At 46.9% G+C, this 16833-nt stretch overlaps 1 protein-coding gene across 7 annotated transcripts in view; it reads right to left on the bottom strand.

Annotated features, from left to right (window-relative positions):
* The window catches only part of efl1 (elongation factor like GTPase 1), a 116510-nt gene that overhangs the window by 18101 nt on the left and 81576 nt on the right, over nucleotides 1-16833 (bottom strand). For 5 of the 7 annotated variants that reach the window (XM_088371480.1, XM_088371482.1, XM_088371481.1 and 2 more), the window contains 4 exons: nucleotides 15326-15530; nucleotides 6279-6796; nucleotides 6030-6214; nucleotides 182-598 (listed from right to left, as the gene is read on the bottom strand). In XM_088371480.1, the coding sequence (XP_088227606.1) occupies nucleotides 410-598; nucleotides 6030-6214; nucleotides 6279-6796; nucleotides 15326-15530 (1097 nt within the window). In that variant the 3' untranslated portion in view covers nucleotides 182-409. Of the gene's footprint in view, nucleotides 1-181; nucleotides 599-6029; nucleotides 6215-6278; nucleotides 6797-15325; nucleotides 15531-16833 lie in introns of those variants that run through there. The other 2 variants (XR_015857587.1, XM_088371483.1) reach the window with 1 other exon arrangement.

The raw sequence follows: 16833 nt of genomic DNA, 5'->3' as shown, positions 1-16833 counted from the left end.
TGTAAAGAAATACTTGGCAGTCCATGGCTTGTTGAAAACACGGCGCTCCTCGTCAACTTTTCTTTTCTGAGGGTCAGCACACGTTTCTCAGCATTACTTCGCACTGTTCACCTTCACGCACAGCTCACATACACGTACGCTACACGGAAGTGCGACGCCTTTCAAAATAAAAGCGAAACAGTTGTATTGTACGCACGACACAAATTTTTAATTTTTTTTTTCAAATTACGATTGGCCTCATGCGGGCCGGACAGGGACGCACAAAGGGCCGTAATTTGCCCAGGTTTGCACTACATAATGGATAGATAACACATTAAAAAAATCAGAGCAGCAATCAGACAGAGCTAACATTTTGCTTCCTGCAAAAAGGACTCATCTGGTAGAGCAGAAAGGATTTGTTATTTTTTGTCTATTTGTTTTTGCTTAGGGTTCGTTGTTTTTCTGCATGTTCAACTATCTTTTCCTCCACATAGAGACCCTTTCGGCGGCGGACAGCATTCATATATTTGAGTGCCTGGTTAGATGAGTCTGCCTTTTCCCCAAAGTGCAGGTATTCTTCCTCAGTGGTAGGAACCCAGTATGGATCGCTGCTGATCACCTGAGAAAGGTGTGAAGGGAGAAAGGTGTTATTCTACAATGGCAATATTGGATGTCAACAGTATATTATTGTTATTAAAAAGAAAAACACTATGCAGGTATTTTGCAATTTTGCTGGTATTTTTGGTAACTTAAAACGGAAATTTTATGATTTCATGTGAATGGGGGGGGCTTTTGCCTTAAGATGAGAATCTGTGATAATGAACCTACAAGAAAATCTGGGCTTCCGTTTTTTTTTTTTTATCCCAAAAACAGTTTTCCCCAAATTCATACATTTTCAGCAAAAATTTCACCATCCATTCTCAACGGCATATTCAACATTTTACATTTAGATTGTTCCCATTTGAAATTCACAGCATTTAGCTCATTCAAACCACTGGTAGAATGATGTTTAACATTCCCAAAATTGCTACGTAGAAAATTACATTTACCCCTTCAAAATACCCACAACATTTTAAAGAATTTAGTTTTCTCTTCTAATTTCTATATTTTTTGACCGATTCAAACCGTTCCGACTATTCAGCTTATGCCTACTGATTGCCTGACCAAAAACTCTACATTCTTCTCTTTACAAGACCCACAAATATTTTGGACTCATTCAGTCTTCTAATTCCTACATTTCTTGACTGATTCAAATCATTCCATCTTTAAACTATTGAGCTTATGTCTACTGATTCCAAGAATTCCCCCTTACCAAAAAAATCTACTTTTTCCCCATTACAAGACTCAAGTATTTGGATTCATTCAGTTTTTCCCCTTCCACATTCTTCACCCGATGAAACTCGTTACCACTTTAAACTGTTCATCTTATGCCTACTGACTCCAAGAATTCTCCCTTCCCAAAAATTCTTAATTCTCCCCATTACAAGACCCACAAGAATTTGGTTTGGAATTTAGTTTTCCCCCTTTAATTTCCACATTTCTTGACAGATTCAAACCGCTCCACCTTTTAATTATTCAGCTCATGTCTTCCATAATATTTCCCATACATACAGTGGGGCGGGGGTGGCGGGTCAGAGCTTGCTTTGACAAAGGAAGTGTAAGGCGCTCCTTCCCTCCGCTAGCCTATGGGAGGTCCTTGGGCAAGACTGAGTACCCATTTAGCCCCCCTTGTCAGGGTCACGATGAAGCCACGGGAAGCAGGTGGTGGATGAAGTTTGAAGGCAGCCAGAGAGTATCTTTGTTACTGGTTTTGGACTTCGTTGTTCTGAGCAGAGGATACCCTTAGGTACAATGGTCAGGACAGCCGCCCAGTATGGGCACTGCTCGGACAGAAAGCAATTGCAACCTACTGTCTGTAAAATTGCAAAGAAAGCCATAGAAAGACATTCAATGCTTAAATCGAAGATGAAAGCTTCGGAGGACAGAGAAGAATGGAGGGCCATGGCCGTCAATGCCTGTTCCAGGCAAGACACCTGATGATGATGATGACAGTCGGGCAAAAAAGTAGTCAGCCACCAATTGTACAGACAATTGGTAAAGGCATCCAGGCCGGTTCGGAGGCAGGTTCGAGTGTGGCCTGAGCGTGCCTCCGATGCACTTCGTGACTGCTTCGACACCACTGACTGGGACTTGTTTAAGCAGGCAGCCACCTACAACGATTGGACGGACATAGAGGAGTATACTGACTCTGTTACCTCTTACATCACGAAGTGCATCGATGATGTGACTTGCTCGAAATCCGTCGTCACTCGCGCGAACTGGAAGCCGTGGCTGACGGGGGCTGTCCTCAGACTGTTGAGGGCCAGGGACAAGGCTTTCAGAGCGGGGGATGAGGCTGGCTTGAGGACAGCGAGGGCCGACCTGTCCCGAGGCATCAAAGAAGCGAAGAAGGCGTTCTCGTGCAAGGTCTCCACCCACTTCAAGGACAGCAAGGACGCACGTAGCCTTTGGCGGGGCATTCAGACCATCACGGACTACAAGCCCGCGCCGTGGAGCTGTGAGGGAGACGTCCGTCTGCTGAACGATCTGAACCGCTTCTTTGCTCGCTTCGACGCCCAGAACAGCACTTGCCCGCTGAAGACCACTCCCCCCCCACACGAGCAGCCCCTGCGCCTCTCTGCCGACGGTGTGAGGAGGGCGCTTGCCGCTATTGACACCCGTAAGGCGGCGGGCCCTGACAACATCCCGGGTCGAGCGCTGAAGGACTGCGCTGGGGAGCTGTCGGGTGTCTTCACGGACACCTTTAACGTTTCCCTGCAGCAGGCCATCGTCCCCTCGTGTTTCAAGGCTGCCACCATCGTTCCTGTGCCGAAGAAACCTGCACCGTCCTGCTTCAATGACTACCGCCCTGTGGCACTGACGCCCATCATCATGAAGTACTTTGAGCGGCTGGTCATGGAGCACATCAAGTCCGTTCTCCGCCCCACCATTGACCCTTTCCAGTTTGCGTACCGTGCCAAGCGGTCCTCTGAGGATGCCATCTGCTCTGCCCTCCACTCGGCCCTCACCCACCTGGAGAGAAAGGACTCATATGTGAGGTTGCTGTTTGTAGACTTCAGCTCTGCCTTCAACACCATTGTGCCGCAGCGACTCATCTGCAAACTCGACGAGCTGGGCCTCAGTACCTCCCTCTGCAACTGGCTACTGGACTTCCTCTGTCAGAGGCCTCAGGTGGTGCGTGTTGGCGACAAAATCTCCGCCAGCATCCTCGCTGAGCACGGGGGCCCCCCAGGGCTGCGTGCTCAGTCCATTGCTCTTCACCCTGCTGACGCATGACTGCACTGCGACCTACAGCGACAACCGCATAGTGAAGTTTGCTGACGACACGACTCTGGTGGGTCTCATCACGAAGGGCGACGAGACTCTTTACAGGTCGGAAGTTGACCTTCTGACCACGTGGTGCAGGGACAACAACCTCCTGCTGAACGTCAATAAGACCAAGGAAATCATTGTTGACTTCCGGAAGGGTCACACAACACACCTGCCGCTGATCATCGACGGTGCTGTGGTGGCGAGGGTGAGCTGCACCAAGTTCCTGGGGGTGCACATCAGTGAGGACCTCTCCTGGTCCGCAAACATCTCGTCACTGGCAAAGAAAGCTCAGCGCCGCCTGTACTTCCTGCGGAAGCTCAGGCGTGCATGTGCTCCTCAGGCAGTCCTGTCTACATTCTACCGTGGCACCATTGAGAGCGTCCTCACCAGTTGCATCGCTGTCTGGGGTGGTAACTGCACTGAACAGAACTTGAAGGCCCTGCAGCGCATGGTGAATACGGCTGGTAAGATTATTGGTGCTTCGCTCCCCTCCCTGAAGGACATTTACACCTCCCATCTTGCCCGCAAGGCAACCTCAATTGCCAGAGATGTGAGTCACCCGGCTCACTCTTTGTTTGACCTTCTGCCCTCTGGGAAGAGGTACAGGAGCCTGCGCTCCCGCACCACCAGACTCGCCAACAGCTTCTTTCTCCAGGCTGTTAGGGCCCTGAACTCGCTACCCCCTTCTGCGTAGCGTGCGGCACTGTTGCGCTATTTTCGGGAATGTCTGCTGTACACGCACTTGCTCCTTTTTTTTTTCTGCTCCTCTTATTTATTTATTTATTGTTGTGTTATTTATTCATTATTTATTCAGCACGCTTTTGTTATACTTGTTTACTTGTTTGTCTGTTGTGAGCCATGTCTTGTCACCGTGGGATAGGGGGGAACGAAATTTCGGTTTCTTTGTGTGTCTTTGGCATGTGGAGAAATTGACAATAAAGCTGACTTTGACTTTGAAAAATTGTGCCTTTAATTTTCATTATTGGTACACTTCAACTATGAGAGACAGAATGGGGGGAGAAGAATCCAGGAAATCACATTGTATGATTTTTAATTAATTAATTGGTAAGCTCCCCGGAAAAATAAGTATTTGTATATTGTATAAGTGTTGTTTTTTTGGAGGTCAGGAGGCTAGTTGCACGTGAACAAACTATAATTTGTTTCAGTTGCTATGTCGTGAAATTTGGGCACTGCCTAAAGCCCTGACAGGGAACTTAAAATGTAACACCCAGAAATCAAAATCAAGAATTTTTAAGGAATTATTTTCAAATTCATAATTCAGTGATCCTTCGCCACTTTGCGCTTCACCTTTCACGGAGGTGCTACTTCACGGGTTTATGAGTGATTGGAGAACAGCGTTTAAAAACATGTCGATAGCGCGGGGCGTGCCTCTGAGCAATATGAATCACTGCGAACACACGCGGGAAGTGTGGCAACAGGGCTCTCATGAACAAAGCAGAAAAAACATGCAACATCCATCCATTTATCTATCTTCTACTGGTTATTTGGGCTCGGGTCACGGGGGCAGCAGCTTTCGGAGGGACGCCCAGACTTCCCTCACCCCAGCCAGTTTGTCCAGCTCATTCTGGTGATCCCAGGGCGTTCCCAGGCCAGCCAAGAGACTCTACAGCGCTTTCTGGATCGTCCCCTAGGTCTCCTGCTGGTGGGACATGCCCGGAACACCTCTCCGGGGAGGCACCCAGGAGGCATCCTAATGAGATGCCAAAGCCACCTCATTTGACTGCTCAATACATTTCAATACATTAATGTTTAAATTTCTACATAATAAAGGTAAAGACCCAATGATTGTCACCATATACCATTTCTACTTCATGGATTTTAGTTTTTCACGGGTGGTTCCGGAACACATTTCCCGCGATAAACGAGGGATCACTGTATGAATGCTTTTAAAACCCCCATAGGAACCCTTAGTATAATGGGCTGAGGATCAATTTCAGCAGACTCTTTGACTAGTGACTTAAATGAAGATCACATTTCAGATCAATGCACAGTCGGTAGAAATTTAGATAATTCCAAAGTGGTGGCCCCCATTTTTTTCTCTCCCAGGCAAAAAGGAGATCTAGATTGATACATATGGAGGCTGAGAAAATCATTTATAAATGTATTTTACAAAATCAAATATAATGTTGGAGGGGTTTAAGTGGGGTTTTATAGATTTGACAGATTTTCCCTTGCCTGCCATAAGAAATGGCACAGACCTCGAATCGGGGTCAGGGTCGTAGTGTTGTTCCATTACCCTGATTTCTATCTTTCTTTGGCACAAGAGAGGGTAGAAAAGCAATAGAGAGTTTCCACACTAAAAAGCAATCCCTGTTCAAATGTTTTTTTTTGCCTCTCAGTGGTTCTTAACCGGGGGTGCAAGAATGCTTCCTAGGGGGTGCGAGGATACCCTGGGGGAAATTTACAATTTTTCGGGGATAATGGTCGGGTAACCGAAAAAATGAAAAATTCTGGAAATCAAGAAGTCATTGTGTTAATTGGCATTAGGGATAATGCTAATTAAGCCTTTTAGCTGTAAAGTAAACCGATTATTATTATAATAATTATTTAGGGTTAGGGTTAGGGGTGCGAGAACTGGTTGGTGAATTGAATGGGGTGCGAACAAGGAAAAAGGTTAAGAACCACTGCAACTGTATATGAGCTTGCTCATTAATTACCTCCCAGTGACTGAAGACCATTTGTGGACTGGCTCGCCCACTGGTCTTCTTGCGGATTTCATCTGCAAAACCAAAACTCTCAGCTACAGGCACAACGGCCTTGATGATGAATATTTCTGTTCCTTCCTTCATTTCTTCATGGAGAATGCGGCCTTCTCGTTTTCCAACAACACCATATACTTTGCCTGCATATGGAGAACACAAAGGGTAAGACAACAATCAAAACATCTTTAGGACAACTTCTCTTACCCAGAACGTCCGCAGTGGTCATTATTTCACAGGTGTACATCGCAGCCATAAGTCTCTGCGGCTGAGCCTGGAAAGCATGGCGGCATGCCTCTTTCATGGCAGCAATCAGCTGGCCTGAAACATGCCCGTAACAGTCTGCAGAGGTAATCTCTTGGTAGCGTTTGGCTTGACTTGGGTGAGTAGAGGTGACTTCCAATGCATCAGTGCTTTCTGGTGCTTTAATAGTACCCAAAGCCTCTTGAAATGTGGCCTTTTCCTCAAAGGTATTTTCATGTTTCCAATTTAAAGACTGTACATCCCATCTCTCAATGCAGAAGCAGACCCCCATGAGGGGCTCTTCACACATCGGCCCTGAGAGAGTTGCTAACTGGAAGCCACTGACAATGCTGTTGTCAAACTCTCGGATATTTTTTGCCTGAGCTCCATCTTTCCCAGATGTATCTTCTTGGGATAGATACTGCCAGAAAGATGGCCGCTGATAACCCTCCAGCTTGTTCAGCAGAATATTTGGGCCACACCTGAGGCAAAACACAATTCACAAGTTCAAAAAGTTGGCAGAAATCTAGATAATTCCAATTCTTATTTTTTTCTTCCTAGGGAAAAAGGGGAGCGAGATTGATACATAAGGGGGATGAGAAAGTACCTTTGTCCAAAATATAGTCAGGCTTTCTTCAAGTAAATGAAAAACAACGCTACAAATACAGTTAAACCTCGGTTTTCGAACGTCCTGGTTCTCGAACAAATCGGAATTCGAACAAAAAATTCGAGATTGTTTTGCTTCGGTTGTCAGGGTCTCCTACCGGTGGGACATGCCCGGAACACCTCCCCAGGGAGGCGTCCAGGAGGCATCCTGATAAGATGCCCGAGCCACCTCATCTGGCTCCTCTCAACGTGGAGGAGTAGCGACTCTAGTCCGAGTCTCTCCCGGATGACCGAGCTTCTCACCCGATCTCTAAGGGAGAGCCCGGACATCCTGCGGAGAAAACTCATTTCGGCCGCTTGTATCCGGGATCGCGTTCTTTCGGTCACGACCCATAGCTCGTGACCATAGGTGAGGGTAGGAGCGTAAATCGACCGGTAAATTGAGAGCTTTGCCTTTTTGCTCAGCTCTCTCTTCACCACAACGGACCGGTACAAGGTCTGCATGACTGCCGACGCTGCACCGATCCGCCTGTCGATCTCGCGCTCCATCCTTCCTTCACTCGTGAACAAGACTCCAAGATACTTGAACTCCTCCACTTGGGGCAGGATCTCATCCCCGATACGGAGAGGGCATTCCACCCTTTTCCGACCGAGGACCATGGACTCGGATTTGGAGGTGCTGACCCTCATCCCGACCGCTTCACACTCGGCTGCGAACCGTTCCAGCGAGAGCTGGAGATCACGGCCTGAAGAAGCCAACAGCACCACGTCATCTGCAAAAAGCAGAGACGCGATGCTGAGGTCCCCAAACCGGACCCCCTCAACGCCTCAGCTGCGCCTAGAAATTCTGTCCATAAAAATTATGAACAGAATCGGTGACAAAGGGCAGCCTTGGCGGAGTCCAACCCTCACTGGGAATGAATCCGACTTACTGCCGGAAATGCGGACCAGACTCTGGCATCGGTGATACAGGGACCGAACCGCCCTTATCAGTTGGCTCGGCACCCCGTACTCCCGAAGCACCCTCCACAGAACCTCCCGAGGGACACGGTCGAACGCCTTCTCAAGTCCACAAAACACATGTGGACTGGTTGATGCGAACTCCCATGCACCCTCGAGAATCCTGCCGAAGGTGTAGAGCTGGTCCACTGTTCCACGGCCAGGACGAAAGCCACACTGCTCCTCCTGAATCCGGGGTTCGACCTCCCGACGGACCCTCCTCTCCAGCACCCCTGAATAGACCTTACCAGGGAGGCTGAGGGGTGTGATTCCCATGTAATTGGAACACACCCTCCGGTCCCCCTTCTTAAAGCGGGGAACCACCACCCCAGTCTGCCAATCCAGAGGCACTGTCCCCGATGTCCACGCAACGTTGTAGAGGCGTGTCAGCCATGACAGCCCCACAAGAACTCCGGGCGGATCTCATCCACCCCCGGGGCCTTGCCACCGAGGAGTTTTTTGACTACCTCAGTGACTTCGACCCCAGAGATTGGAGAATCCGCCTCAGAGTCTCCAGGCCCTGCTTCCTCAATGGAAGGCGTGTAGGTGGAATTGAGGAGGTCTTCGAAGTATTCTCCCCACGGACTCACGACGTCCCGAGTCGAGGTCAGCAGCACGCCATCCCCACTGTAAAAAGTGTTGATGTTGCACTGCTTCCCCCTCCTGAGATGCCGGATGGTGGACCAGAATTTCCTCGAAGCCGTTCGAAAGTCATTCTCCATGGCCTCACCAAACTCCTCCCACGCCCGGGTTTTTGCCTCAGCAACCGCCGAAGCCGCGTTCCGCTTGGCCATCCGGTACCTGTCAGCTGCCTCCGGAGTCCCGCAGGCCAAAACGGCCCGATAGGACTCCTTCTTCAGCTTGACGGCATCCCTTACCGCCGGTGTCCACCAGCGGGTTCGGGGATTGCCGCCACGACCGGGACCCACGACCTTACGGCCACAGCTCCGGTCGGCCGCCTCAACAATGGAGGCGCGGAACATGGTCCACTCAGACTCAGTGTCCCCCGCCTCCCCCGGGACGTGGGAAAAGCTCTGCCGGAGGTGGGAGTTGAAGCTCTTCCTGACAGGAGATTCTGCCAGACGTTCCCAGCAGACCCTCACAGAGCGTTTGGGTCTGCCAGGTCGGACCGGCATTTTCCCCCACCATCGGAGCCAACCCACCACCAGGTGGTGATCAGTTGACAGCTCCGCCCCTCTCTTTACCCGAGTGTCAACATGCGGCTGCAAATCCGATGACACGACTACAAAGCCGATTATCAAACTGCGGCCTAGGGTGTCCTGGTGCCAAGTGCGCACATGGACACCCTTATGCTTGAACATAGTGTTCATTATTGAAAATCCGTGTCGAGCACAGAAGTCCAACAATAGAACACCGCTCGGGTTCAGATCGGGGGGGGGGGGGCGTTCCTCCCAATCACGCCCTTCCAGGTCTCACTGTCATTGCCCACGTGAGCATTGAAGTCACCCAGTAGAACGATGGAGTCCCCTGAAGGAGCGCTCTCCAGCACTTCCTCCAGGGACCCCAAGAAGGGTGGGTACTCTGAGCTGCCGTTTGGTGCATAGACACAAACAACAGTCAGGACCCGTCCCCCCACCCGAAGGCGGAGGGAGGCTACCCTCTCGCTCACCGGGGTGAACCCCAATGTGCAGGCGCCCAGCCGGGGGGCAATAAGTATACCCACACCTGCTCGACGCCTCTCACCGTGGGAGACTCCAGAGTGGAATAGAGTCCAGCCCCTCTCGAGAGGGCTTGTACCGGAACCCAAACTGTGCGTGGAGGCTAGTCCGACTATATATAGTCGGAATTTTTCTGCCTCGCACACCAGCTCGGGCTCCTTTCCAGCCAGAGAGGTGACATTCCATGTCCCAAGAGCCAGCTTCTGTAGCCGGGGATCAGACTGCCAAGGCCCCTGCCTTTGGCTGCCACCCAGCTCACATTGCACCCGACCCGTTCGGCCTCTCCCACAGGTGATGAGCCCATGGGAAGTCCACCATGACAACAGTATTTTTCCCAGCAAATTACTCAAAATTTAAAAACAAATGGTTTTAAAGAAATGTTTTAAAGCGTGCTGCTTTGATCGACATCAGGCTTTTGAATTGATGCGGTTGTGAACCTGAAGTTCGAATCGGTTAAGTACGTATAATGCCAACATTTCAAAAAGTTAAACTGGGACTAAAACAGAGCAAATACACAGTTAGTGTTTATCTTATGGCATACACAACTTCAGCATCTACATACAGACATACAAAGACACATACCGTAATTTTCTGACTATAAGTCGCGTTTTTTTTTCATAGTTTGGGGGGGCGACTTATACTGACGTTTTTTAAAAAAAAAAAAAGTGAAACAGTGATGAACGTACCGCGATGTAGCAAGGGATTACTGTAATTTGAATTTCAAGTGACGTCAGCAGCGCGGCGTGGCGGTTGTTTACATAAAGGATAAAGATTCGATCACGGGATGACGAAGGGCCCCACGTACTACCGGCATCATTAGCGGCTTTATTTGTAAGTAACACGGAGGATGAAGAGTTTGAAGGATTTAATGATTTGGAGTGACACAGAAGGTTTGAAAAACTATTATGGCTTTTATGCACACCCAGTCCTACTCTACGGAGCTCTCTTTAACCTCCGTGCTTGGAAGTCTGGGGCCGGCGCTCGACCGGGTGGCTGTCAGGCAACGGTGGATGGGGCTCGGACATGGCTTTTAAGCACGCCCGGTCCTATTCTATGGAGCTCTCTTCCACCTCCGTGGCTGGAAGTGCCACCTCCGGGGATGGAAGTCCATGCCCCCACACGCCTGGAAGTCAACGCCGGTGCTTGGGGCTGTGTTGCGGTGAACTATTTATGTTATAGTTATTTGATATATTTTATTTCGTTTAGCAACTTGTACCGTATTTGCCGGTGTATTGGTCGACCTTTTTCGATCCAAAATCGACCGAAAAAAATCGACCTCGACTTATACACCGAGTCATAAAATTTAACTTCGTATTCATCGCTTCAAATGTGATGGTAACCAAGGCCGTTTCTCATGCATCTCATTGTGCGTTGCACTTAGAAAATTTGAACCGGGCGGCGTGCGCGGCCCGCTGGAAGTCGAATGAGGCTCCGCGATCTCCTCTGCGGTGCTTATAAACAGCCGATCCCCTCGGCGGGGGCTATTTTCGGCCACTTGGCGCGTGCGCACGGCCTCCCGGATGTGCCGGGCGGGTGCGCGAGCTCGCCGGCCGCTGGAAGTCGAATGAGGCTCCGCAATGTCCTCCGCGGTGCTTATAAACAGCCGATCCGCTTGGCGGGGGCTATTTTCAGCCACTTGGCGCGTGCGCACGGCCTCCCGGATGTGCCGGGCGGGTGCGCAAGCTCGCCGGCCGCTGGAAGTCGAATGAGGCTCCGCGATCTCCTCCGCGGTGCTTATAAACAGCCGATCCGCTCGGCGGGGGCTATTTTCGGCCACTTGGCGCGTGCGCACGGCCTCCCGTAATTTGAACTAATTTCGTCAATAAATTTCGCATATTTCTGATAGAATTTTGAAGTTTAATATAATGCAACAATTGAGCTCGACTTATACAAAGGATATATCATAAAATCGTAAATTTCCGTCGAATTTTAGGGGGTCGACTTATACACCGAGTCGACCTATACACCGGCAAATACGGTATAGATTTATTGTGACAGTTCAGTAGTTGTTGGCTCGTTGAACTGTTGTTTTGTTAAATAAAGAGCCGTTTACCAAACCCACGTCTTTCCTTGTACTTTGTTAACGCTACAATATAGTTATATACTAGATCTGTGGAATAACGACGAGGCTGACGTCAGGGCGCACGCGCGGCCATGTTGACAAAGGACGAGGAATTTGATGGATGGATTTAATGATTTGGAGTGACACAGATGGTTTGATAATATTATTGCTTATATAATTGTTATTTGATATATAATTTATATATCATTATATGGGCCTGTGGAATATTTGGAAGTGCAAGCGCCGTCAGCGGCGCACACCCATTGTTGACATAAAGGACAATCGATGGATTTAATGAATTGGAGTGACACAGATGGTTTTATAAATGTGTTATTTATGTAATAGTTATTTGAATAATTCTGAATGTTACGTCAGGCCCGTTCTCAGCTCTTCGTTTGTGTTTATGTCACGCTAGCTTACCTATCGTTTAGCCTGTTGTTGCTCGTTCATGTCTGTTCCTGGTGTTGGATTTTGTCGAATAAATGTCCCCCAAAATGCGACTTATACTCCGGAGCGACTTATATAGGTTTTTTTTTCACGTTATTGTGCATTTCATAGCTAATGCGACCTATATTCCGGAGTGACTTTTAGTCCGAAAATTACGGTATATAGATATATAGATACATATATACGTACATACGTACATACATACACTATACGTACATATGGTTGGATCGACTGCTTCGATACATAAGACTAGCTTGCCTTCAAATGCAGCCTTGTTTATCATTATAATTTTTTCTTAAAAAAAATTGTTCATCAATCAGTGTTCAGTAGCACATTTTAAGTCCCTGCTTTATTATTGTATTTTCTTGAGGTTCTCAGAAATAAACCTCCTGAGAAAAATGTAAAACATCTTGAAAAGAGCTTGTGTTTAGTGCCTGTCTTGTTCTGCCAGGAATTAATACCACACTTTCATTTTGAGGCTTTCTCAGCCATTGGTATGTTTTCTCAATGTCAACCACACCTTCTGTTTGATGGTGGTACATGCAATGCAGGAGCTTGTGTTTCCATGACAGTTCATATATCTCCCTCTCCTTACTGGGATTCTGTTGCCTGTGGCATCCCTCTGGGCCATCATCTTGATGTATTGGAGTTTTTTTTCTTCTTCTCCTGGATAGTATCCTGAACGTAGTCCACGGTCCCCCTTTTCTGTTTTGTATACAGCCTCAGGATACTGCACTTGGGGTGCAACCCTTCGTGCATTATAAAGTGCTTTCTAATCCTGATATCAGTGCCTTACAGCTCTTCCAGTGGCCAGGGAATTATGCCAACAGGATACAGTATATGATTACTGTCAAGGCATAGGTGTTAATGGCCTGGATCATATTTTTGCCATTCAGCTGACTATGCAGGAACTGCCTCACTCTTTAGGTATTTGGCTGTGGCCGACCTCCAAGCTCTTCAGAATTGCTATTTGCTTGTGGAATTTCAGAGTAGTTGTTGTTATGTTGTCTTCAGGTAGTTCAATTCCTTCAACTGTGATTATCCTCCCTCCCCTGTGTATCATTCGCCCAAAGTTATTTAGTACAAATCACAGTTCAATATCATTGATGTGTACAGTGATCCCTCATTTATTGTTGATAATTGGTTCCAAGACCCATATAGGTTAAAATCCACATTGTGGAGTCAATATTTTTACAATATCCGCACAAGACTTTTATAAATGTATTTTTAAACACAACTTTATAAACACAACTTTATAAACACTTTATTGTATTTTTAAACACTTTTTAAACATTTTAAAGTTAGACTGACTTTTAGGAACATACTTTAGGGCTTCACTAAAACTCACACACAAAAAAAAAACTACCGTAAACGCAGCTGACGTGCCCTCGCGCTGGTTCACAGGGGCGCGCTCATTCAATGCGACACTGCGCTCGCTAATAAGTGCTCATCGCTGCCACCTGTGCTGGCTGATTAGGGCGTGTATTTAAACCCCATCAGTCTGCGGTGGTTTGTCTGCCTCAATACACGTATGCCTGCCACCTGGTTCTGCTATGCCACCTAAGTCAGGATTGCCTGATCTGCTGTGTCGCGCGATGCCTGTTTCCTGATTTGCTGATTAGTGATAGCTTGTTTATATGATCGGCTCTGGATTCTGCTTGGCTAGACCATCTGCCTGTCCCCGACCATGAGCTTGCTATGCCCATTTGCTTAGATGACGCATGAGGCGCGCTCGTTGACTGGCTCGTCAAGATTGCCTCATCGTCCTGATCTTTCAGCATTCCAGCCCTCCTCATCTCCTCTAACCTTTCTCCAAATAAAGAGCCTGTATTGCATTTGGTTGTCCTGCCTTGCTCGTGACAGAACAAAGCACAAATCAGAGATGTTGCTGACGCGAACAAAGTGAAAGAGTGGCTACCTAGTGGGAAGCTAAGAGAGCCTTCTTACAGCTCTAAGCCAATCAGTCGCAAGAATACATATCAACATGTTCCCATTGGTCTCATCTCTTCTACCGGCTAATAGTGTGCTGTAGTCATATGTGCAGACAAAGCCTTGCACTCCAAGTGACGCCGCAAAAAGCTGTGATGCACCACAATATCCGCAATATTAAATATTCAACAGCAGTGGGGACAGAGCATCCCATTGGAATAATGTCACATTTGAACTTCACCTGTGCAACTGTTTTTGAGATGACCTTAAGATGTTTTCTACTGCCTCATTGATGAAGGCTTAGAATCCCATAAATTTTATACAGTTCCAAGCACTCCAGTATCCATGTGTGCGGCATTAAGTCATAGGCCTTCTTGTCGTCAATCCAGGCAGTGCAAAGGTTGGTGTTTTTGGTTTTAGATACTTTGGAGGTTGCCCTGTCCACCAGCAGTTGTTGAGACGTCTGGTGATATTGCCTAAAAGTCGTTTCTCGGTTGGTAGTTTGAGGGAGTGGTTCCCTTCTAGGGGTCCTTCATGTGGACGGCTGTCTGACTTCGTGTCAGCCATTTTTGGTGGGTCCCTGATGTTAGCAGCTGGTTCATTTGCTCTGCCAGGCATTCTTGCAGAGGTTAGCTTCTTTAGCCAGTAGGCATGAATCGTGTCGGACCCTGGTGCTTCGCAGCGCTTCATCTTTGACACTTTTTCTTGGATATTTGCCACTGTTATGACTACTGGTTTGTGTTTTAGGATGTTTTTGTGGTCTGTTTGTAAACTTTCCAATCATTGGGCATTGGTATCTTTCTCCCTGATGCTCTTCCAGAATTGATTTGTTTCAGCTTTGGGCAGGTCTTCTTCAGTCTTCCAACCATGCACAAAAAACTTCAGTTGCTGAATTAAACAATTCTGCAAGGAGGAGTGGGCCAAAACTATCTCTACAGAGATCTAAAATAATCAATGCCAGTTAAAGACCAAATCAGTTATTAGGAGTACATTTTCACACAGGGCCAGGAAGCATTAAATATTTTCTTTGCCTTAAGAAAATTAAAAACTGCATTTTATATTTGCATGTACACACATGTTCACATCTTTTTGTGAAACTTACATTTGTTTGATGAGAATAAACATTTAAATTGTGAAACAAAAGTTAAGAATTCAAGAAGTTTTTTCACAGCACTCAATAGCAAGAGGCAAAAAAACTAAAAATCCTTACTAAAGCCAACAAGCATAAGCAAGCATGTTTTATCACGGTGGCGTCTTTTTAAAAAAAAAAAAAAAAGTCAGTTCCAAACCTGCGAGGTCCAAAGGCCCAGATATGCTCCACAGCATCCCTCCATTTTCTTCCTTGGAGTTTGCTTTCCAGTTGGGCCTTGAGGTCAGTAATGGCTTCCAAGGTCTTAACACTAATGTCTAGATTTCTACCTTCCCTCAAGGTCATGTTGACTTGTTCTAGAGTTCGAATTAGCGCTGAGCTGTTCTCCAGAAGACAAGTCACCTCTGAAAGAAAAGATTTATGTTGGCACTGCATAAAAAAAAAGTACAGTGGAGCCTCGGTTTTCGAACGTCCCGGTTCTCGAACAAATCGGTATTCGAACAAAAAATTTGAGATTTTTTTGCTTCGGATGTCGGACGAAAGTCGGTTGTCGAACCTCGCGAGATGAGCCGAGAGGACCCGCATGCCAACTGACTCCGTTTGTTATTAAATTCTCGTTACTCTGAGGATTGCATCAACTCTAATCATGCCTCCAAAGGAAGCAAGTGGGAGCAGTAAAGCCATCCTAAAACATAAAGACACTCCTAAAGCAATGCGACAGTGAGCGCCCGGCGCGCTGCGGTTGCGCGATCGGACCAAATTAAGCTCCATGCGCACTGAGGTCCACTTAAATTTTGGAAAGTCCATTAGGAGTTTAAAAATATTTTCTAAATTTTAGCGACCACTTTGTCACAATAATGCGACCGGCGCGCTACGGTTGCGTGATCAGACAAAATTAAGCTCCCTGCGCACTGAGGTTCACTTAAATTTTGGAAAGTACATCAGGACTTTAAAAATATTTTCTAAATTTCAGTCACGGCTCTGTCACAATAATGCGACCAGCGCGGTGCTGTTGCGCGGTCGGCGATGCGTGATGGTTGCGTGTTCGGCGGTGCGCTGCAGTTGCACGATTGGACAAAAATGCGCAAATGAAAAAATGCTTAAAAAAGGCGATTTTTTTGCTTCGAACGGATTGCATTTTTTTCCATAATTTATAATGGGAAAACATGATTCGGAAATCGAACAATTCACTTCTCCAACAGCCTTCTGGAACAGATTGTGGTCGAAAACCAAGGCTCCACTGTATTATAAAGTAAGTAACACCTGTAGCAATTTTATCCCCCTAAAAAAATGTCAGAATGGAAATTCGCCTCATTAAAAATGATTAGCTACATATGTTATGAAGGGTTATTATAATTCAGGAAGAACACAATGTTCCAAATTCAATTTACCACCGTAAATAAAAACAGATTACAGTGATTAGTTTTCAACCCACATTAAATTTGATACATTAAAAAGACTAAACTGAATGAACTAAACTGATGAATGTTATTATTTTTTTGAAAATATTTCATTTTTAGCTTGATCCCTGCGCAATACATTTTTTAACAAAGCTAGAATGAGGAAAAAAAGACTGGGATTTAATGAGTCGTGCAGCGTCTGCTTTACTTACATTCTACACGACGTCTCAACTTCATTGGAATTAGGTTTCGTATATAGCTACCAAAATACAAATATTATCTATCCAAATTTTGCGCTTTACTCTGA

This window comes from Syngnathus floridae, chromosome 3 (genome assembly GCF_059516105.1).
Source record: "Syngnathus floridae isolate MCC-2025c chromosome 3, RoL_Sflo_1.0, whole genome shotgun sequence".
Classification (NCBI taxonomy): Eukaryota; Metazoa; Chordata; class Actinopteri; order Syngnathiformes; family Syngnathidae; genus Syngnathus; species Syngnathus floridae.
This window is presented reverse-complemented; position numbering and strand designations above follow the sequence as displayed.